At 39.6% G+C, this 15,450-nt stretch overlaps 1 protein-coding gene across 2 annotated transcripts in view; it reads right to left on the bottom strand.

Annotated features, from left to right (window-relative positions):
* Window positions 1–4,141: 4,141 nt before the first annotated feature.
* The window catches only part of TBC1D1 (TBC1 domain family member 1), a 121,458-nt gene continuing 110,149 nt past the window's right edge, over window positions 4,142–15,450 (bottom strand). For both annotated transcript variants that reach the window (XM_075148901.1, XM_075148902.1), the window contains 4 exons: window positions 15,141–15,300; window positions 10,693–10,862; window positions 7,645–7,815; window positions 4,142–6,215 (listed from right to left, as the gene is read on the bottom strand). In XM_075148901.1, coding sequence (XP_075005002.1) covers window positions 6,015–6,215; window positions 7,645–7,815; window positions 10,693–10,862; window positions 15,141–15,300 — 702 coding nt within the window. In that variant the 3' untranslated portion in view covers window positions 4,142–6,014. The remainder of the gene's footprint in view (window positions 6,216–7,644; window positions 7,816–10,692; window positions 10,863–15,140; window positions 15,301–15,450) is intronic.

Raw genomic sequence — 15,450 nt, 5'->3', positions numbered from 1 at the left:
TTGTGACTCAATTTTCACTCTAAACAAGGGAAGACGTGTAATATGTGCCTTTATGAAAGTGCTTTGACCTTCCCACATGATAGGCACTGTATCGTCATTCTCAGATTCTGTATTAAGTAATGATCTCTGGAAACAGACAACAGGGAAAATATAAAAGTACATCAAACAGCCAGAAGCACAGGGAGTCACAAGTACCTACCACAAACTACCTCTTGCACTAGTTGGAAAAAACAAACCAGAACCGGGTACCGCAGCACACCACAGCAGGTTCTCCAGCTGTGCAGTGCTGTTCACTGCTGTGGTTTTAGAGGAGCTGCTTTTTTCTTGTAGCAGATGCCAACATTAGTTCTTTCCACATTTCAGGCTGACCTCTCTCTGGACTACTGCATCAATGTCATCACTAGCACACTCACACTGCACTCTTCGCTGCCTTTGGAAGCCTAGGTTGCGCATGCAAGAGAACTCCTTCTTTCCTTCCTTCCTTCTTCACTTTTCTCTTTTCTTCAAAAACTAAGCATCACACCTGGGTATTTTTATCTGTAGAAGTGAGATGGAGAAAACGTTGGTTATTAAAATAGGAAAATCCAAAAACACTATTGGATTTTCCAGGAGTGGTTCATTCGGGATTCCTGCTAAGGGCCAGTGTATGGATTTGCAGGGGTTTTTTTAGAACATTCTCTGAATCAGAAATTACTGTTCATATGGAAGGCGGTTTTTGCTGGTTTTGGCTGGGACAGAGTTAATTTTCTTCATAGTAGCTAGTATGGGGCTATGTTTTGGACTTATGCTGGAAACAGTGTTGATAACACAGGGATGTTTTCGTTCCTGCTGAGCAGGGCTTACACAGAGTCAAGGCCTTTTCTGCTTCTCATCCCACCCCACCAGCGAGGAGGCTGGGGGTGCACAAGAAGTTGGGAGGGGACACGGCTGGGACAGCTGACCCCAACTGACCAAAGGGATATGCCATACCATATGGCATCATGCTCAGCATATATAAAGCTGGGGAAAGAAGAAGGAAGGGGGGGACGTTCAGAGTGATGGCGTTTGTCTTCCCAAGTAACCGTTACACGTGATGGAGCCCTGCTTTCCTGGAGATGGCTGAACTCCTGCCTGCCGATGGGAAGTGGTGAATGAATTCCTTGTTTTGCTTTGCTTGCGTGCGCGGCTTTTGCTTTACCTATTAAACTGTCTTTATCTCAACCCACGAGTTTCCTCACTTTTACCCTTCCGATTCTCTGCCCCATCCCACTGGCGGGGAGTGAGCGAGCGGCTGTGTGGTGCTTAGTTGCCGGCTGGGATTAAACCACGACACTCCTTTTTGGCGCCCAACGTAGGGCTCGAAGGGTTTGAGATAACGACAGGTTTGATTGGAACGTGCCAGATCGAATCTATAGCTGTTATTGCTGTTTAGCTATTAATTGGCAGGCTCCTGTGCAAGCAAGCCTTAATGTGTATTAGAGTCTAGTGCTCGTCAGTGGCTGCTTTTTGCTTTCGCTGCTCGCTGTGCTGCTGCACTGCTGATCACCTCACTGTGCCGTGCCTGGGAACGTGTTGATAACAGCAACGGGGATGTGCCAGGGCATCGCTGCTGTTTCTGTGCTGCTGTGCTGGACAGGCTGGAACTCCAGCGTGAACTCGAGTCGAAGGGACTGTGACCTGTGGATGAGTCCACATGGGAGCAGGACACCCTGAAGCGTCTGTGGCCGTGGATAAGCCCATGCCAGAGCAGGTACACCTCGAAGCATCTGTGGCTGTGGTTACGTCCGTGCTGCAGCAGGTATACCCCTGAAGGGATTGTGGCCCAAGGATAAGTCCACGCTGCAGCAGGTACACCTTGAAGTGTCAGTGGCTGTGCAAGAGGTCATGCTGGAGCACCTCAAAGCATGTGGCCATGGATAAGCCCATGAGAGGGGGGGGATTGCAGCCATGGGTAAGGCCATGTTGGAATAGGTTTACTTCTGAAGGAACTGTGGCTGTGGGTAAGGCCATGCTGGAGCAGGTGTATCTCTGAAGGCATTGTGGCCCATGATGAAGGCCATGCTGGAACAGACGCACCTCAAAGCCACTGTGGCTGTGGATAAGTCTGTGCCGCAGCAGGTATACCCCTGGAGAGACTGTGGCTTATAGATAGGGCTCCACTTGGAGCAGGTACACCCCTAAGGGACTGCAGTCTCTGGATAAGTCCAAGCCAGCACAGGGGCAAGGGGTGTTCATTGCAATGTTAAACCCTATGTTCTGGTCCAAAAGGACCAGGGGTGGAGATTGTAATGGAAATACCTTTGAATTGTTGCAACCCATGATTTGAGTTGCATGTTATAGGAATTACTATAGCAGGAACCACCCAAACCAGTGGAGGACAAGCCTTACAAGAAGCAGTGCACGTGCAGCAGTGACCCAACCTGAGCTGGCTTTGGTGCCCAATAACTCCACGCAACACACCACACCTCTCCTGTCCCGAGTGACCACCATAACAGATGGAACCCTAAGTCATGGACTACATGAACTCAATGGACATTTTGTGGACTTTTGTGGACATTTTACAGACATTTTATAGGAGTGGTCCATAGACTAAGGGAATGGTATCTGTGTATTGTATCAAAGGGTGGGAAGGGGGTGGTGGTTAATGAAGATATATTGGATAGTGTGGTACCTGAGCATGATGTAAATAGTATGGAATAACGGGTGGAGAATGTGCTGGTTTTGGCTGGGACAGGGTTAATTTTCTTCATAGTAGCTAGTATGGGGCTGTGTTTTGGATTTATGCTGAAAACAGTGTTGATAATACAGGGATGTTTTCGTTCCTGCTGAGCAGGGCTTACACAAGAAGTTGGGAGGGGACACGGCTGGGACAGCTGACCCCAGCTGACCAAAGGGATATGCCATACCATATGGCATCATGCTCAGCATATAGAGCTGGGGAAAGAAGAAGGAAGGGGGGGACGTTCAGAGTGATGGCGTTTGTCTTCCCAAGTAACCGTTAACACGTGATGGAGCCCTGCTTTCCTGGAGATGGCTGAACACCTGCCTGCCGATGGGAAGTAGGGAATTAATTCCTTGTTTTGCTTTGCTTGCACACGTGGCTTTTGCTTCACCTATTAAATTGTCTTTATCTGAACCCACAAGTTTTCTCGCTTTTACCCTTCTGATTCTCTCCCCCATCCCATTGTGGGGGGAGTGAGCGAGCTGTTGTGTGGTGTGTAGTTGCCGGCTGGGGTTAAACCACGACACAGTATGTGATGACAATTGCTGGTACTCAGACAACACAAGATCTAATTTTACGCATTCTTAAGGATGCTCAGCTACAGAGTGTAGTTGGAGAAAGATGCAAGTATCTGGGCCTAACTCTGCGCTCTATTAATTCTTTCTCATACGTCTGAAGGGAAAAGCCCCAAGCTTTTCCAAAGCTGGGAACTAGGTAAGTGATATTACCTTCCTCTACACTCTTCCACTTTGGGCCCTTGAACTGGAGAGGCCTGGTGACAAAAATCAGCAAAGGATGGGGAAAGACATACTGAAGTAACATACCACATATCTGCTTCAGTGTAAGCAGCAGAAAGACTTAAATCAACTGTTTCATTCATGTTCAGACCCTGGACCAGTGGATGGCATGATCCCTCACTTTGCCAGGCATTTACATATTTAACAAAATCGTATTAATTTGCATATGTACAAATAGAAAATTCATTTGTACCCAGAGAAAATTCAACTCCCTGGTACAATGAAACAGTTACATCTATATAGTCACAAATGCAAAAAGTTGCTTGTTATCTATTTACCACATTTGTGCATTCTGAGAACAGTGACTTTACTTCTCATCTAAGTGCACTTACTTCTGGAATTACACAAATTCTCAATAAAAGGCTATGGACTAGAAGTAGTCCTCCACTTACACTGGCAGAGAAGCAAAACATCACGAAAAGGAATGCGTCCCTGGAGTCACGTGGCACGTACTTCACCTTAGGCAACATATGCAGATGCAGGTCCCAAGATCACAACTGGATCCTTAGCATGTTTAGAAGAGTCTGAGGACTAAGAGTTTTCATTAATAGTACAGGGAAAGTCTCTTCTTACACAGTTCTGAACTGTCATCCCACCAACTGTGTTTTTGCTTTTTAAATGTCAAAAAATGTACAAACATAGATGTAGGCATAGATTATTATTATTTTTATTGCTCTTGTTAAAAAGTCAGTGTATGAATTATGGCACTATGCTGTAAAAACGCAACATTACTGAGTGCTCTAACAGTAAGAGGTCCATTATGGCAAGATTTTAAACGTGAAGCATAAGCTTCAATATGGATTTCCAAATAAAAAAAACAAGCCTAAGAGGTAAATGGATTAATAATAACTGATTTATCTGGAATCTCAATACTAAGTGAATACAGAGTGGATTTGCAAGAACCAGACATATTTAAGACATGACAGAGTCAAACAAAGCTTCTAGAAATTGAAGAGTAAATCCTCTTTTTCTTTTTGACCTACATAGAGGTATTCGTTCTGCACAGTAGATGAATGTTACAGCTCTCCTATTAAACTACAATCGCAACGTGTCAGGGGGATTTGCATGAGAAAAGAAAAAGCAAAGCAAAACCTTTTCTACATTGCCAGTCAGATAAAAAAATGTGTGCTTTGAAATTTTAAAAATAAAAATATCGAATTAAGAAAAAAAAAAAAACAAAAATCACATCTCCTGGGCGAATCTCCACCGTAACAAAACACCGACGCCTATTAACTTTGTGCTTGGGGATTGAACAAAACTATGGCACTATGCCTAATTCTGAAGCAAACCCAAACAACTGGATATCCACGGATATTATTGCACTTGTAGCAATGGTACTTTAACTGGCCTGAAAACTACTTTCATTGTATTAAGGAAAGTGAAATTTTTTTTTTTTACATGTATAATCTTACTGAAAAGATGCATTGTAAAAAGAATGGTGTCCTAATTCAAACTGCTATACCCTTTAAAAAACAGTTTAAGCATATCTGTCACAACATGAAGCTCTTGAAATGCCTCCACTACTTCAGAAAAAGTCTTAAAGAATAACATTTCCCAGAGGATGGGTGGGCACAGAGTACCAAATAAAGGGAAAAAAAATGATAGTGGGCATTAGTTTCCCAGCAAAAGGACGTCTTATATTACACAGCAGATCAGAAATAAATAAGATGAAACCTGAAGAGTCTGAATATAAATCCTTGGATGACATTGCAAGAGTCACAGGATTCACCAAACCAATGTCAGTGTATTTTGTTAAGCATAATGCAGTTATTATATACAGTGTGTTTATCAGATAATGCCAACTAACAATACACTAAATTAATGGTTGTTAAACAAAAAATGTACTAAAACAAATGGCAACCCCCCAGTTACGCATAGTTACATATGATGAAGTCCCGCTCTCTGGAGTCCAATGGATTGACACCTTCAAGCATCAGGAAGCAGTTTTCTGAAGCGTAAATAACATAATTAACAGAACCCAGTCAAGCTGTAGGGGAATTACACTGTCAAAAATATCTCGAGTCCAATCAGAAAACTCTGTAAATGTTACCACCGCATAGCTACAATGGGGCAATCATCCATTCAAAGGTTTTACACTGCCATATTTCTTCAAAGGACCTTCTAAAGGATGTGCTATTTAACATGGTGGTGATCTACATACAAACAAAATATGTGATGAACACAAAGCACTTAGGTTTAGAAGCACTTAAGGAAGAATCCATGACATCTTTACAGTGTATTGTGTATGACTGCACGCACTATTAAGTTTCTCCTGCTTATTATCATGTGGCATCTTACTGTTCATAGCATTTCTACATACTAAGAAGAAAGAGCCTTCTCCCCGAGAAACCAGCTTCTCTGATATGGGAAGCTGCCATGCCCTTATCTTCCTTTGCTACAGTAAGGCATGTATAACGAAGGTGACAATGTCAAATCCCCCTGGATCGTGACAAAAAAGACTCAGTTCTTCCCTTTGTTTCTTGCTCAGCTTCTCTGCTCCATTACAACTGTGAATGTCAGTCAGCATCCATGTGTTCTTGTCTAGTAAGTAGAGGCTTCCCATCTGAATCACCAGTCTTTTTCCGCATCTCTTCCACTGCTTTCAGCAAAGCTGCTCGCTCCTGCTCAAGAGTGAGAATGGACTGCTTCAATTTGCCTTCATTGGTCAATAAAAGCTCTACTGTGGCTTCAAGGTTTTGGATCTTTCCATTAGCCACCTTTCAAAGTAAGAAGAAAGGAGGAGGGGGAGGAAGGAGGGGAAGAAAAAAAAAGAAAAGAAATTCATTAATAACTGAAACCAACTTTAAACTATTTTTTGAGATACGTTAATACATATAAAATACTTTCCAAATGATGAAAAATTGCAAAGGTAAATGCAAGTATGAATGTTATTAAATCTGTGTACTTTAGACTCAACTATGGTTTTGCTTACAACAAGAAACTTCCCTCTCTCAACTTGACTGCTTTGATTAGTTCATAATTAAACTCAGAATGCAAAGTAATGAAATTAGAAAGTTACTAAGTCTACAAATTATATACCAAAGAACTGCAGGTTAAGATAAGCCTCTGTATGGGTCAGTTGGGAGACATTTTTGGCCAGCCGTATTTGTTGAATTCCATGTAACATGAATTCAAAGTAAAGACAACCCAGCCTGTCAGCTGCATCCTCATTTCATCTCGACAGAGTCCAACAAATGCCAGATTTGGAGTCAAAGGGGGAGGAGTATCTCTTTTTCTGACTTCTCTAAGGCTCCTCTTAGAACCTGAAACAGGTTCAGATCTCACAGGATCAGAATTTACAGCTTAAGCAAATTTTTGTTAGGAGAGGCAAACTAAGTCTGCACAGTTGGCTAGCTTTAGTCATGATACAGGACCAATGGCTGAGAAACCTGAACTTCCTCCCTCACCTATTATCTTACAAAGTCTATGTCTAACAATAATGAAGAGGCTTGAAATGTCTGCTTCTTACCCTTGAAGTCCCTTTCTCCATCAAACTAAATGCATGGTTAAAAGTTTTATAATGCACGTCCTGTTATAAAGCAGCCAGAAAGCTGACTTCTTGAACAGTTAAGCAAAGAATAGCCCCTACAGAGACCAGGTGTACTGCCTCTGAAAAAGCTGCAGACTGAACAGGCACCGAGCATATATTAGAAATTATTAGGTCACATATTGTCTAAACAATCTGGATAACAGTTTAAAAAAAAAAATCTTGTAAGAAAGAGTATGTCTTTATAGACAATGTATCCCATATCTGATGTATCTCTAAATTGTGACACTGGCATTAGCTTTCCCATTTGTGATAGACTAGCATCCCTGCTGTAATAAAGCAGTGACTGAAAACGTAAAAATGAAGTTGAGAAAGCCCTTTGTGTATTTTTAGTCATCTTCTACAGCTATGATTTTAATTACAAGAGAAAAGACAGTGTGATGAATCAACTTTTCACTAATTGCAAGCATATGCTCTATCCACCCTGCTCTCAGAATTTCTTCTGCATTTAAACTTGAAAGGCTAAACTAAATAAAATTGCTATGCTTTAAAGTCACTAGACCAAACACCAATCTCTCCTGTGCCTTGGTGTAGGATAGTCTCTTCTGAAAAAGGTGGATAAATTAGAATGTTAATTAAATACGAAATATAAATTGTACCTGCAGTTCTTCCAGGAGATCAAAGTTTTGTTTGCGCAAGCTACTGTTTGCCTTTTCTAATTTATCCAGTCTCTGATTGTCATTTAAAGATGAATCTATAAGCTCATCCTGAAGCACATGGTATTCAACTTCATAAGCTTGCAACTGCTTGGCAATATCCATTTCAAACACCTGTTGTATATAAAAGTATTATTAGGTGCTGGGCAGATCAAAACCATAGCTCACTCAATGCTTTAAAATCTATCTAGTCTTAGATATCTAATCACTGAATACAAAAAAAGGACTTAATTTTTGGCATTCACATTTCCTACTCTGGAAATGGCAAGATTGAGGCAGTAGAGTGCAATACATTGGCACTGGATCTACTTAAAAACTTTGCTACTGATTTGTTGCCTGACTTCAGCAAAATCACTTACACTAAAGTTTTCAAGACGTGTAGACTTTGTAGGGTATTCCCCTTTTTAGATTTCAAATTTTAATGCATCTCAGTTTGGCATAAAACCCTCCTAGACATACTCGGAATTAGATGTCACCTTAGAAAAGTGTGGTTCAAGCCCATGTGCCACATGTACAAGTGTAAGGCTAAGCAGAATGAAAGCTTTAAATGAAAAACAGTAAACATTGCTAGGTTTATTTATGATTCTACGGTACTCCTAGAGACTGAAAGAAAATTAAATAATTTATCCTTACGCCAATAGACTTAATGGAAACATTATGTAATGTCAAAGCAGACTTCTATTATTGTTAACTATGAATCACCAAAACGGGTGCTCAGTCTTATACATGAATATTAAGAAAACCTTTTATTTTAAAAGCAGATAAATAAATTGAGGTGCACAGTGACCCAAAGGAAAAAACTGCTATTGTATCTTCCTTTTTTTAGGTTGTGGCAAACATCTGCCTTCAAGTTATTCAGGAAATATGTCTCCAATGTCCTTGAGCTAGTTATCTCCTCCGAAAGCAATGAAGAAGGTGCTAAATTAAAAGGACAAGTGTGTCAATCACAAAACATAGTAGAAACAAAAGTTGATTTAAAAATGCATCTGGAAAATAGCCCAAGAATAGAAGTTCAAGTTATTTTTAAACCTCTTGTACTTTATTCCTTTTGGAAATGAGTCAAATATCAAATCCTTAATATCAGTCTTAAATACCTGTTGAAATAACAAGAATTATTTCCTATTTTATTTATCTGCTTTGTCTACAAAACTTTAACTGTTGGTTATAGTTAAAGAAAATATCAGTTTATGAAATATTTCTGACACCTGTTACATATGCTATAAAAATTCTCTCATAGTTGTATAGCAGCAGAAACACACATACTGAGCATCTAAGTACAGAAAGCTGAAATACAATTTTAATTTGAGTTTGGTTACACATATGGAACTTTCATTTTCTGTAGATCTGAGCATCCCTGGAGAACACACGTTGTTGAAATTTCAATAAAACAAATGGTGCAATTCAGCAGGGCAGAATGCTTGTTCCTCTCATGACCTCTGCCACTTCTAGCCTCTGTGCCTTTGAGAAGGGAGGGAAATCCCTGCTGTCATACCCAGAGTATCAAATCTGAAAGGGGGGAAACATGAGGCAAATCAAAAGCTTGACTTGAAAACTAGCTAACTGAAGGCACGTTAGGGCATGTAAACCAAAGGCCACGCTGCAGAAGGCATGAGGAGGATGGAGATTAGCGCAGGAGCTGTGTATGGACTGCGGGGCTGGCCAAACAGCTGCTTTCTTCAAAGGCAGCCCTGATCAAAGCATGGGAACTGCTCTCCCTTCAAGTCACTTCTACCTGCCCACTTTAAATTTAGAGTAGTCAGAGCTGCCTAAACAGAGTATCTCTCCCTCCTTCTGCTCAAAGCCAATGGTTTTCTGCAGGTCGCCTAAGCACTGCAAGTCTCTGCAGAGCGGTGCACTCCAGGCTTTCAGCCTGGCAGATAACATATGATCCCTTTGCCCCCTAGGAATCGCTTGCTTTCCTTTCCCTTGCACAGGCTTTCTAGTTCTCCCCTCCTTCCTTTGATAGTAAGCACTAGAAGCAATTTTTCTGATCATAATTTGAGCGCATGTCCCCTGGAAACATTGCTGCCAGGGATCAGAAGGAAGCCCCTTGCAAGCATTCTGCAATGTACTGCACTGCTGCCTGCTTTCTTTATCAAACCACACGCTTTGCAGATCTCCTGCAGCCCTTGGTGAGCAGCAGGCACTTGCAGTCCTGCACAGTACACCCCCTGTGTTTTGGACCACAAAAGGCCTTCAGAAAAACAGGCTAAAACCCATCTTCTATTTGCCTGCTGCAAATTGGATGTCAAGTGTAACAGTTAGGGCTTCTAAACAGGCAACCCTTAACTGCAATAATTTGTGATTTTTTTCATATTCCATAGTTATCATCTGGAGCCTTCTGCTAGCTTAGCAATATTTTCCTTGTCTGCGATTTAAGAAGAGTATATCGAGGATTCCCAGTTTTTGCTGTCTAGAGTCACTGCTCACTGCAAGAGACTGCACTGCCCCAAGTACTCCTGGCAGAAATACAAAGGCACTGTTGTAACATACTGAACCAGCACTATAAAAGCCAGTATAGACAAAGTCAACCTAGGGAGGCTTCTAATTTCATTAAGTAAGGTCAACATTTGTGAGGCTCTTGTAAGTCAACTTTTGCTTCTGAAATGAGACTTGGAAGAGAGAGCAAGATTCTTTGGAGACAGGAAAACTCAGAAGGCTTTTTGCCCACCCTGCTGCTTTTTTTGTGGAATGTACTGCGTATGGGCTGTAATATTGCTGCCAGTAACAAAGTGTTGCACATTTCAAAAAAAAAGTAAACTCATTTTCATTAAAGACTTCATGAAGTGACCATAACCAACATGTAGATGTATGAGTACAGAGGTACTATACAAGTCATATGCTTCCAAAAGTTTTCAACATCTTCACAACTACAATAACAGAATTCTCAGCTTTAAGTAACACAATACACTGTTGTGGTTTTTCTGTCAAGAACTTGTTAAAAAGAGCATTCCTTTTGCATACTACTCATATGTTCAGATTATTTCATACCTGACTAATGGTCTTTTCCATCTGTACCAAACCCAAGTTGGGGAGAGTGCTTTTAATAAAATCAACAATAGTTTCTAGGTTCTCATGCTGCAGAATCAAGGGCTTGTGACTTCCCAAAAGGCTTAAAGCCACTTTAAATATAGCCTCTGATCCTTGAAGAAAGAGCATATCTGTGAAAACAAAGAAAAAACAGAGTACATCAAGCAAGCACATCTTTTGACAAGAATATTAAAACAGTAAAATGTCCAAGGACCACAACTTCTCATAGGAGCGATCTGGAGGCTACAGACATGTGCTTTTGTTACTGTGGCTATGGCTTTAGAAGTTCTGTAGGATCAAGGTTATTACTGTGAATAGCACACTTGACTAACACAATCAATTATTAATTTGTTTAGTGAGTTTTCATCCAAAAAATCCAATTCAAATTTAAGCTAAGTACACAATAAACCAGGTAGTCAAGTTTGTCAGTGTTAGCACTTCTTGTGCATGTAATATGGGCTTTTTTCTTTTGAGGTGTTCATGGGAATCTGAATTTGAATAGAATTCTAATCCCAATGCCATTTAAAAATCCTAATACAACAGGCAAAAACTACACATGAAGACACAACGGAAGATTTGAAGTTCTGTTCTTTTCTCATCTAGTGGAGAAAGCTACAAAATCTCAGTTAATACAACATTGAGCACATGAGGCTAAATGTGCACTTTCCAGCAGCCTCAAGTTTCATGTACACGTGCTTATTTTTAGTATGTGTCTCAACCACTTATGTTAATATTCTAGTTACTACATTAATAAGTACGCTGAAATCTTAGTAATACAGCTTAAGCATTAATATTGCAAGTGGGCCTGCAATGACAGCACCTGGCATACATTCAAGCACACTGAAACCACAGTATAGTGACCTTTCAATGCAACTTCCTTTCTTTTCTTTTCCTTTACAAATTGCCTATGTCTTTACAGAGGAAAAAAAATAGAAGACTGCAATGAAAGCATCAGACAAGAAACCCATCTTCACAAACTTGTCTGCCCACAGTATAAACAGCATTGCCCTGCATTTGGCTTTCCTGCTACTATAACTCAGAATCTGCTCCTGGTTTTATTGAGGGACTCGCTACAGGCAAAAGCATCTAACATATGAAACAATACTGACAGAGGTGGAAAAGGAAGAGAAGATACTGTGGTTTCATTCCATATTTCCTAAATATATTTTTATTTTTAAAGGGCTTCTCTCTTGTTATTTCCCTTCTTTGTATTCAAAGCTGTGAATGAAGTCACAATCACGAAGTAGCACCATCACACCAAATAAACAATATGTCTTAACAATCAAAAAAAAAGAAAGAATAAAGAGAGAGAGAGAAAAAAAACCAACCACACAGTAAGGGAAACAACTACTAGCAAAACCACAGATATCTCTGATGTAGTAAAGAACATACGAAAACACTGGCTAACTGCCTTTCTTAGTAAAAGCAACCTCTCTTTCCAAATTTGTATCAGAATGAAATTCCCCCTTGCGCTCTTTTGCCTGTAATGTTGAAGCCATAACTCATTTAACTTCTCTCTCTCTCTCTCTGAGAAAGAAAAGCACAAGTAATAACTAACCATAAATCTTGCACTTTGTCGCCATTTGTCCTAAAAGTGGTGCAAAATTTTTCAACTCTGATTCAATGTGAAGTCCAAAGGCAGGAATGATTGAAAAGTGGTAACAGAGCAGGCATCTGCCTCAATCCTCTATTGAAACTGAAAACTATGGGAAGATGCTTTATAGGGAAAGCTCTATATTCGGACAGGGAATGCTGAAGCACAGCTAGGAAACACAAAGCGAAAAAGACAGAGCTGAAAATAATGCATATTTATGATTCAGCACCTGCCCCATAAAGACACATAGATTAACTCAAGGTGACCTATAAATTGTCAATGAATGCCTGTATGAGCTGAGTTGGTAATATACGCCTGAAATCCCTCTCTCATTTAAAATAGCAAGTACTTCACAAAGACTTGTTTGTTATCCACTCCCCACACTTCCCGTTAAGTGGGCTGCCAGCCAACGACAGTACAGTGAAGGTACCCAAATTAATGTCAGCATGACTGGCAGCCTACAGGATTTAAAAAAAAAAAAATCAAGTTTTATCTACTATCTTGAAACAAAATAAACACTATTCTACCAAGTCTCCTCCATTAATAAGTAAGTAGGGGCGTTAAAGAACACATCTTTGTTAATGCTGTACTTTCATTAGATCCTGCTCAGGAGAAGTGTTGAAAGTTTGGACAGATAATTAAAAAGTTAAAATGAGTTTTGTTATTTGACTCATAAAACAGTCTTTGGGTTAACCTCTTTCTAGCCCACTTCTTTTACATATTGCTTGTAAGATGCTTGCAAAAAGTACACTCTATGGAAATCTAAAGGAAGTGGTCTGTAACAATTATATTATTAAATAGCAGCGATGCTTCAAATATCAAGGTTTCAGAGATACCATGTTAGAAAACGGCAGTGCAATCTTACAGTCTTAGTAACCTATAGATGAGTTACTTCAACATAAAAGGCAACATTCTTTCATCCCAAGGGTTCTAATAAGTGAGCAATGAAAATGTATGTATGTTCTGCAAAAGTGTGTGAACACATGGGTCAGAACTGATCCTAACTTGCCATGCTGCTAACAACAGCCTCTAGCAAAGTGATAGCTCTAGCCTTTTTTAGGCTTCTAGTTGTGTTTCAGAGTCTTTAGCATGGATGACGATGAGATTTTACTTTCTAATGTAAAAGAATGTCCAATGTTCTTGACTTATAGTTCCAATAAACACTGTTTTAAGGAAATTACTAAATACTTTGAAACATTAAAAACTGAAAGTGTTGGTCATGCTGGACTTTCTCTCTAAAAAGCATCAGAGATTTTTAAGAGGTAACAGTTTCAGTCACACACGCTTTTCTGTTCTTGACCTAAAATCAGTCCTGTGAAGATCATGTATCTATGCCTTCTATTCTAATGTAAAAATCTTTTCTTTCTAAAGCCCTACAATCCTCCAATGACAGATAAAATACTAATATGTGTATTAAGGCAGAAATGCAAATATATTGGATACGCAAGGCACTTTTATACCCTCACTGCAGTCAATTGTTCAATTCAAAGACTCTTTTTATCATGTACAATACTATGAATGACTAAGAATAATTGAAAGATGAACTGATTGTAAACTCAGCATATGACACTCGCATACAGTACTTCATTTAATTCCTACAGATTATTACTGTCAGCTAGATACTTGTCGATGTACGTTAGCCTACTTTGAACTGTTCCAGGAAAAAAAAATGCTGTTTTCCCTGGAGTTAAGAAGCTAATAACAGGACATGTAGTTCTACTTAGCTATACACCGATCTTTTCACTGTGATTTCTTCTAGCACTACTTTTGGCATGTCCTTAACAGAAACATGACAGGATTCTTGTTGGTTCTTCTTGGAATTTATATTTATTATTTATTATTGTGGCAGATAAGAATATAATTTTTTAAGTCAGCAAAGCCTCAATATTAATACCCTAATAAATAATTGCTTCATTACATCTCTTAAGTGAGACTGACTAAGGAAAATGAAAATTAGAAGAGAGGAATCAGGGGGAAAGCTCCAATCCACCCTGCTCATCATGGACAATCCAGTACCACATAATGAAATTGAAAAACAAACAACTGAAAAGGAAATAAAGCCTCTTCTCAAATACCAAACAATTAATCTGAAATATACATCCATAAGATAGCATCCAGTAAATTCTTAACTGGAATTTAATTAAAAAAAGAGAACTTTACTTCTGTAAATTCTAAAAACAGGTAACAGAAGTAACTTTAGAGCCTACACTGCATATGCTTCCAAACATTTTTGGAAAGTGAGATTATCAGTCAGGCTAAAATTGTAAGGATAAGAAACACTAGTTTAAAAACCCTATGTTTAAGCAGAGTAAATCCATGATTAAACTGTAAGGGCCATCTCTGTGTGTGTTTTAAAAACATAACCCTCAAAATAATTTTCCACTGACACTGTTGGAGACAATGATAATGGAGTAAATGGATATATTTCTCAGATGATGCCTTTGTACATCTCTTTTCAGCTTGAAACTAACCAATTGTCGGTGTTGAAGTGCCATTGTCATAACACCATGCCTTCATGGCATCAAATTTTATGTCCTTTCTACAAGTGGTTACAGGGTGGGAAAAGGTAACAATGAGGATGAAAAGACAGGACAGTTTGGGACTGTCATATGCTTTCCTCCTCTCTCTTTCCATTTTACTGTAAATACTACATGCTGCATAAGATGACCTCCGTTTTGTTCTTCTGTTCATCAATAGTAAGTAACATATTTCTCCTGGGTGTCTGAAACAGGTTGGATAATAATGCTGTTCCTAATAATAGGATTCCAAATATAAGACTTCAAAAAGAACAGATAGAGGTTTTATGAAGAATTACCAAACACTCTGGCTACAAATCCGAGGGGAAACTGGGAGGCAAACATGGTGAGAAACCAGGGAGCAGCATAGAGGCTGGGGCCAATCTCATGTTCCTCTAGGTGGTTATAGAGATCTCGATGGTAGTCATGAAGAAGTCGAGACAGTTGATACATCTGGATCTACATGGAATAAGAACAAAGAGACTAAAGATAAACTTGTTTTAACACTCAGAGTAGCAAAGTCCATGCTTCACACTCTTATTAGAAACAGTGAAAGATATTTGTCAATTGATGTTTGGACGGAATTGTGTGAAGAAAAGAAATACTCAG

The sequence above is a fragment of the Calonectris borealis genome, chromosome 4, assembly GCF_964195595.1.
Source record: "Calonectris borealis chromosome 4, bCalBor7.hap1.2, whole genome shotgun sequence".
In the NCBI taxonomy this organism is placed as follows: domain Eukaryota; kingdom Metazoa; phylum Chordata; class Aves; order Procellariiformes; family Procellariidae; genus Calonectris; species Calonectris borealis.
Note: the sequence above shows the minus strand (reverse complement) of the source record. Positions and strands in the feature narration are given on the sequence as shown.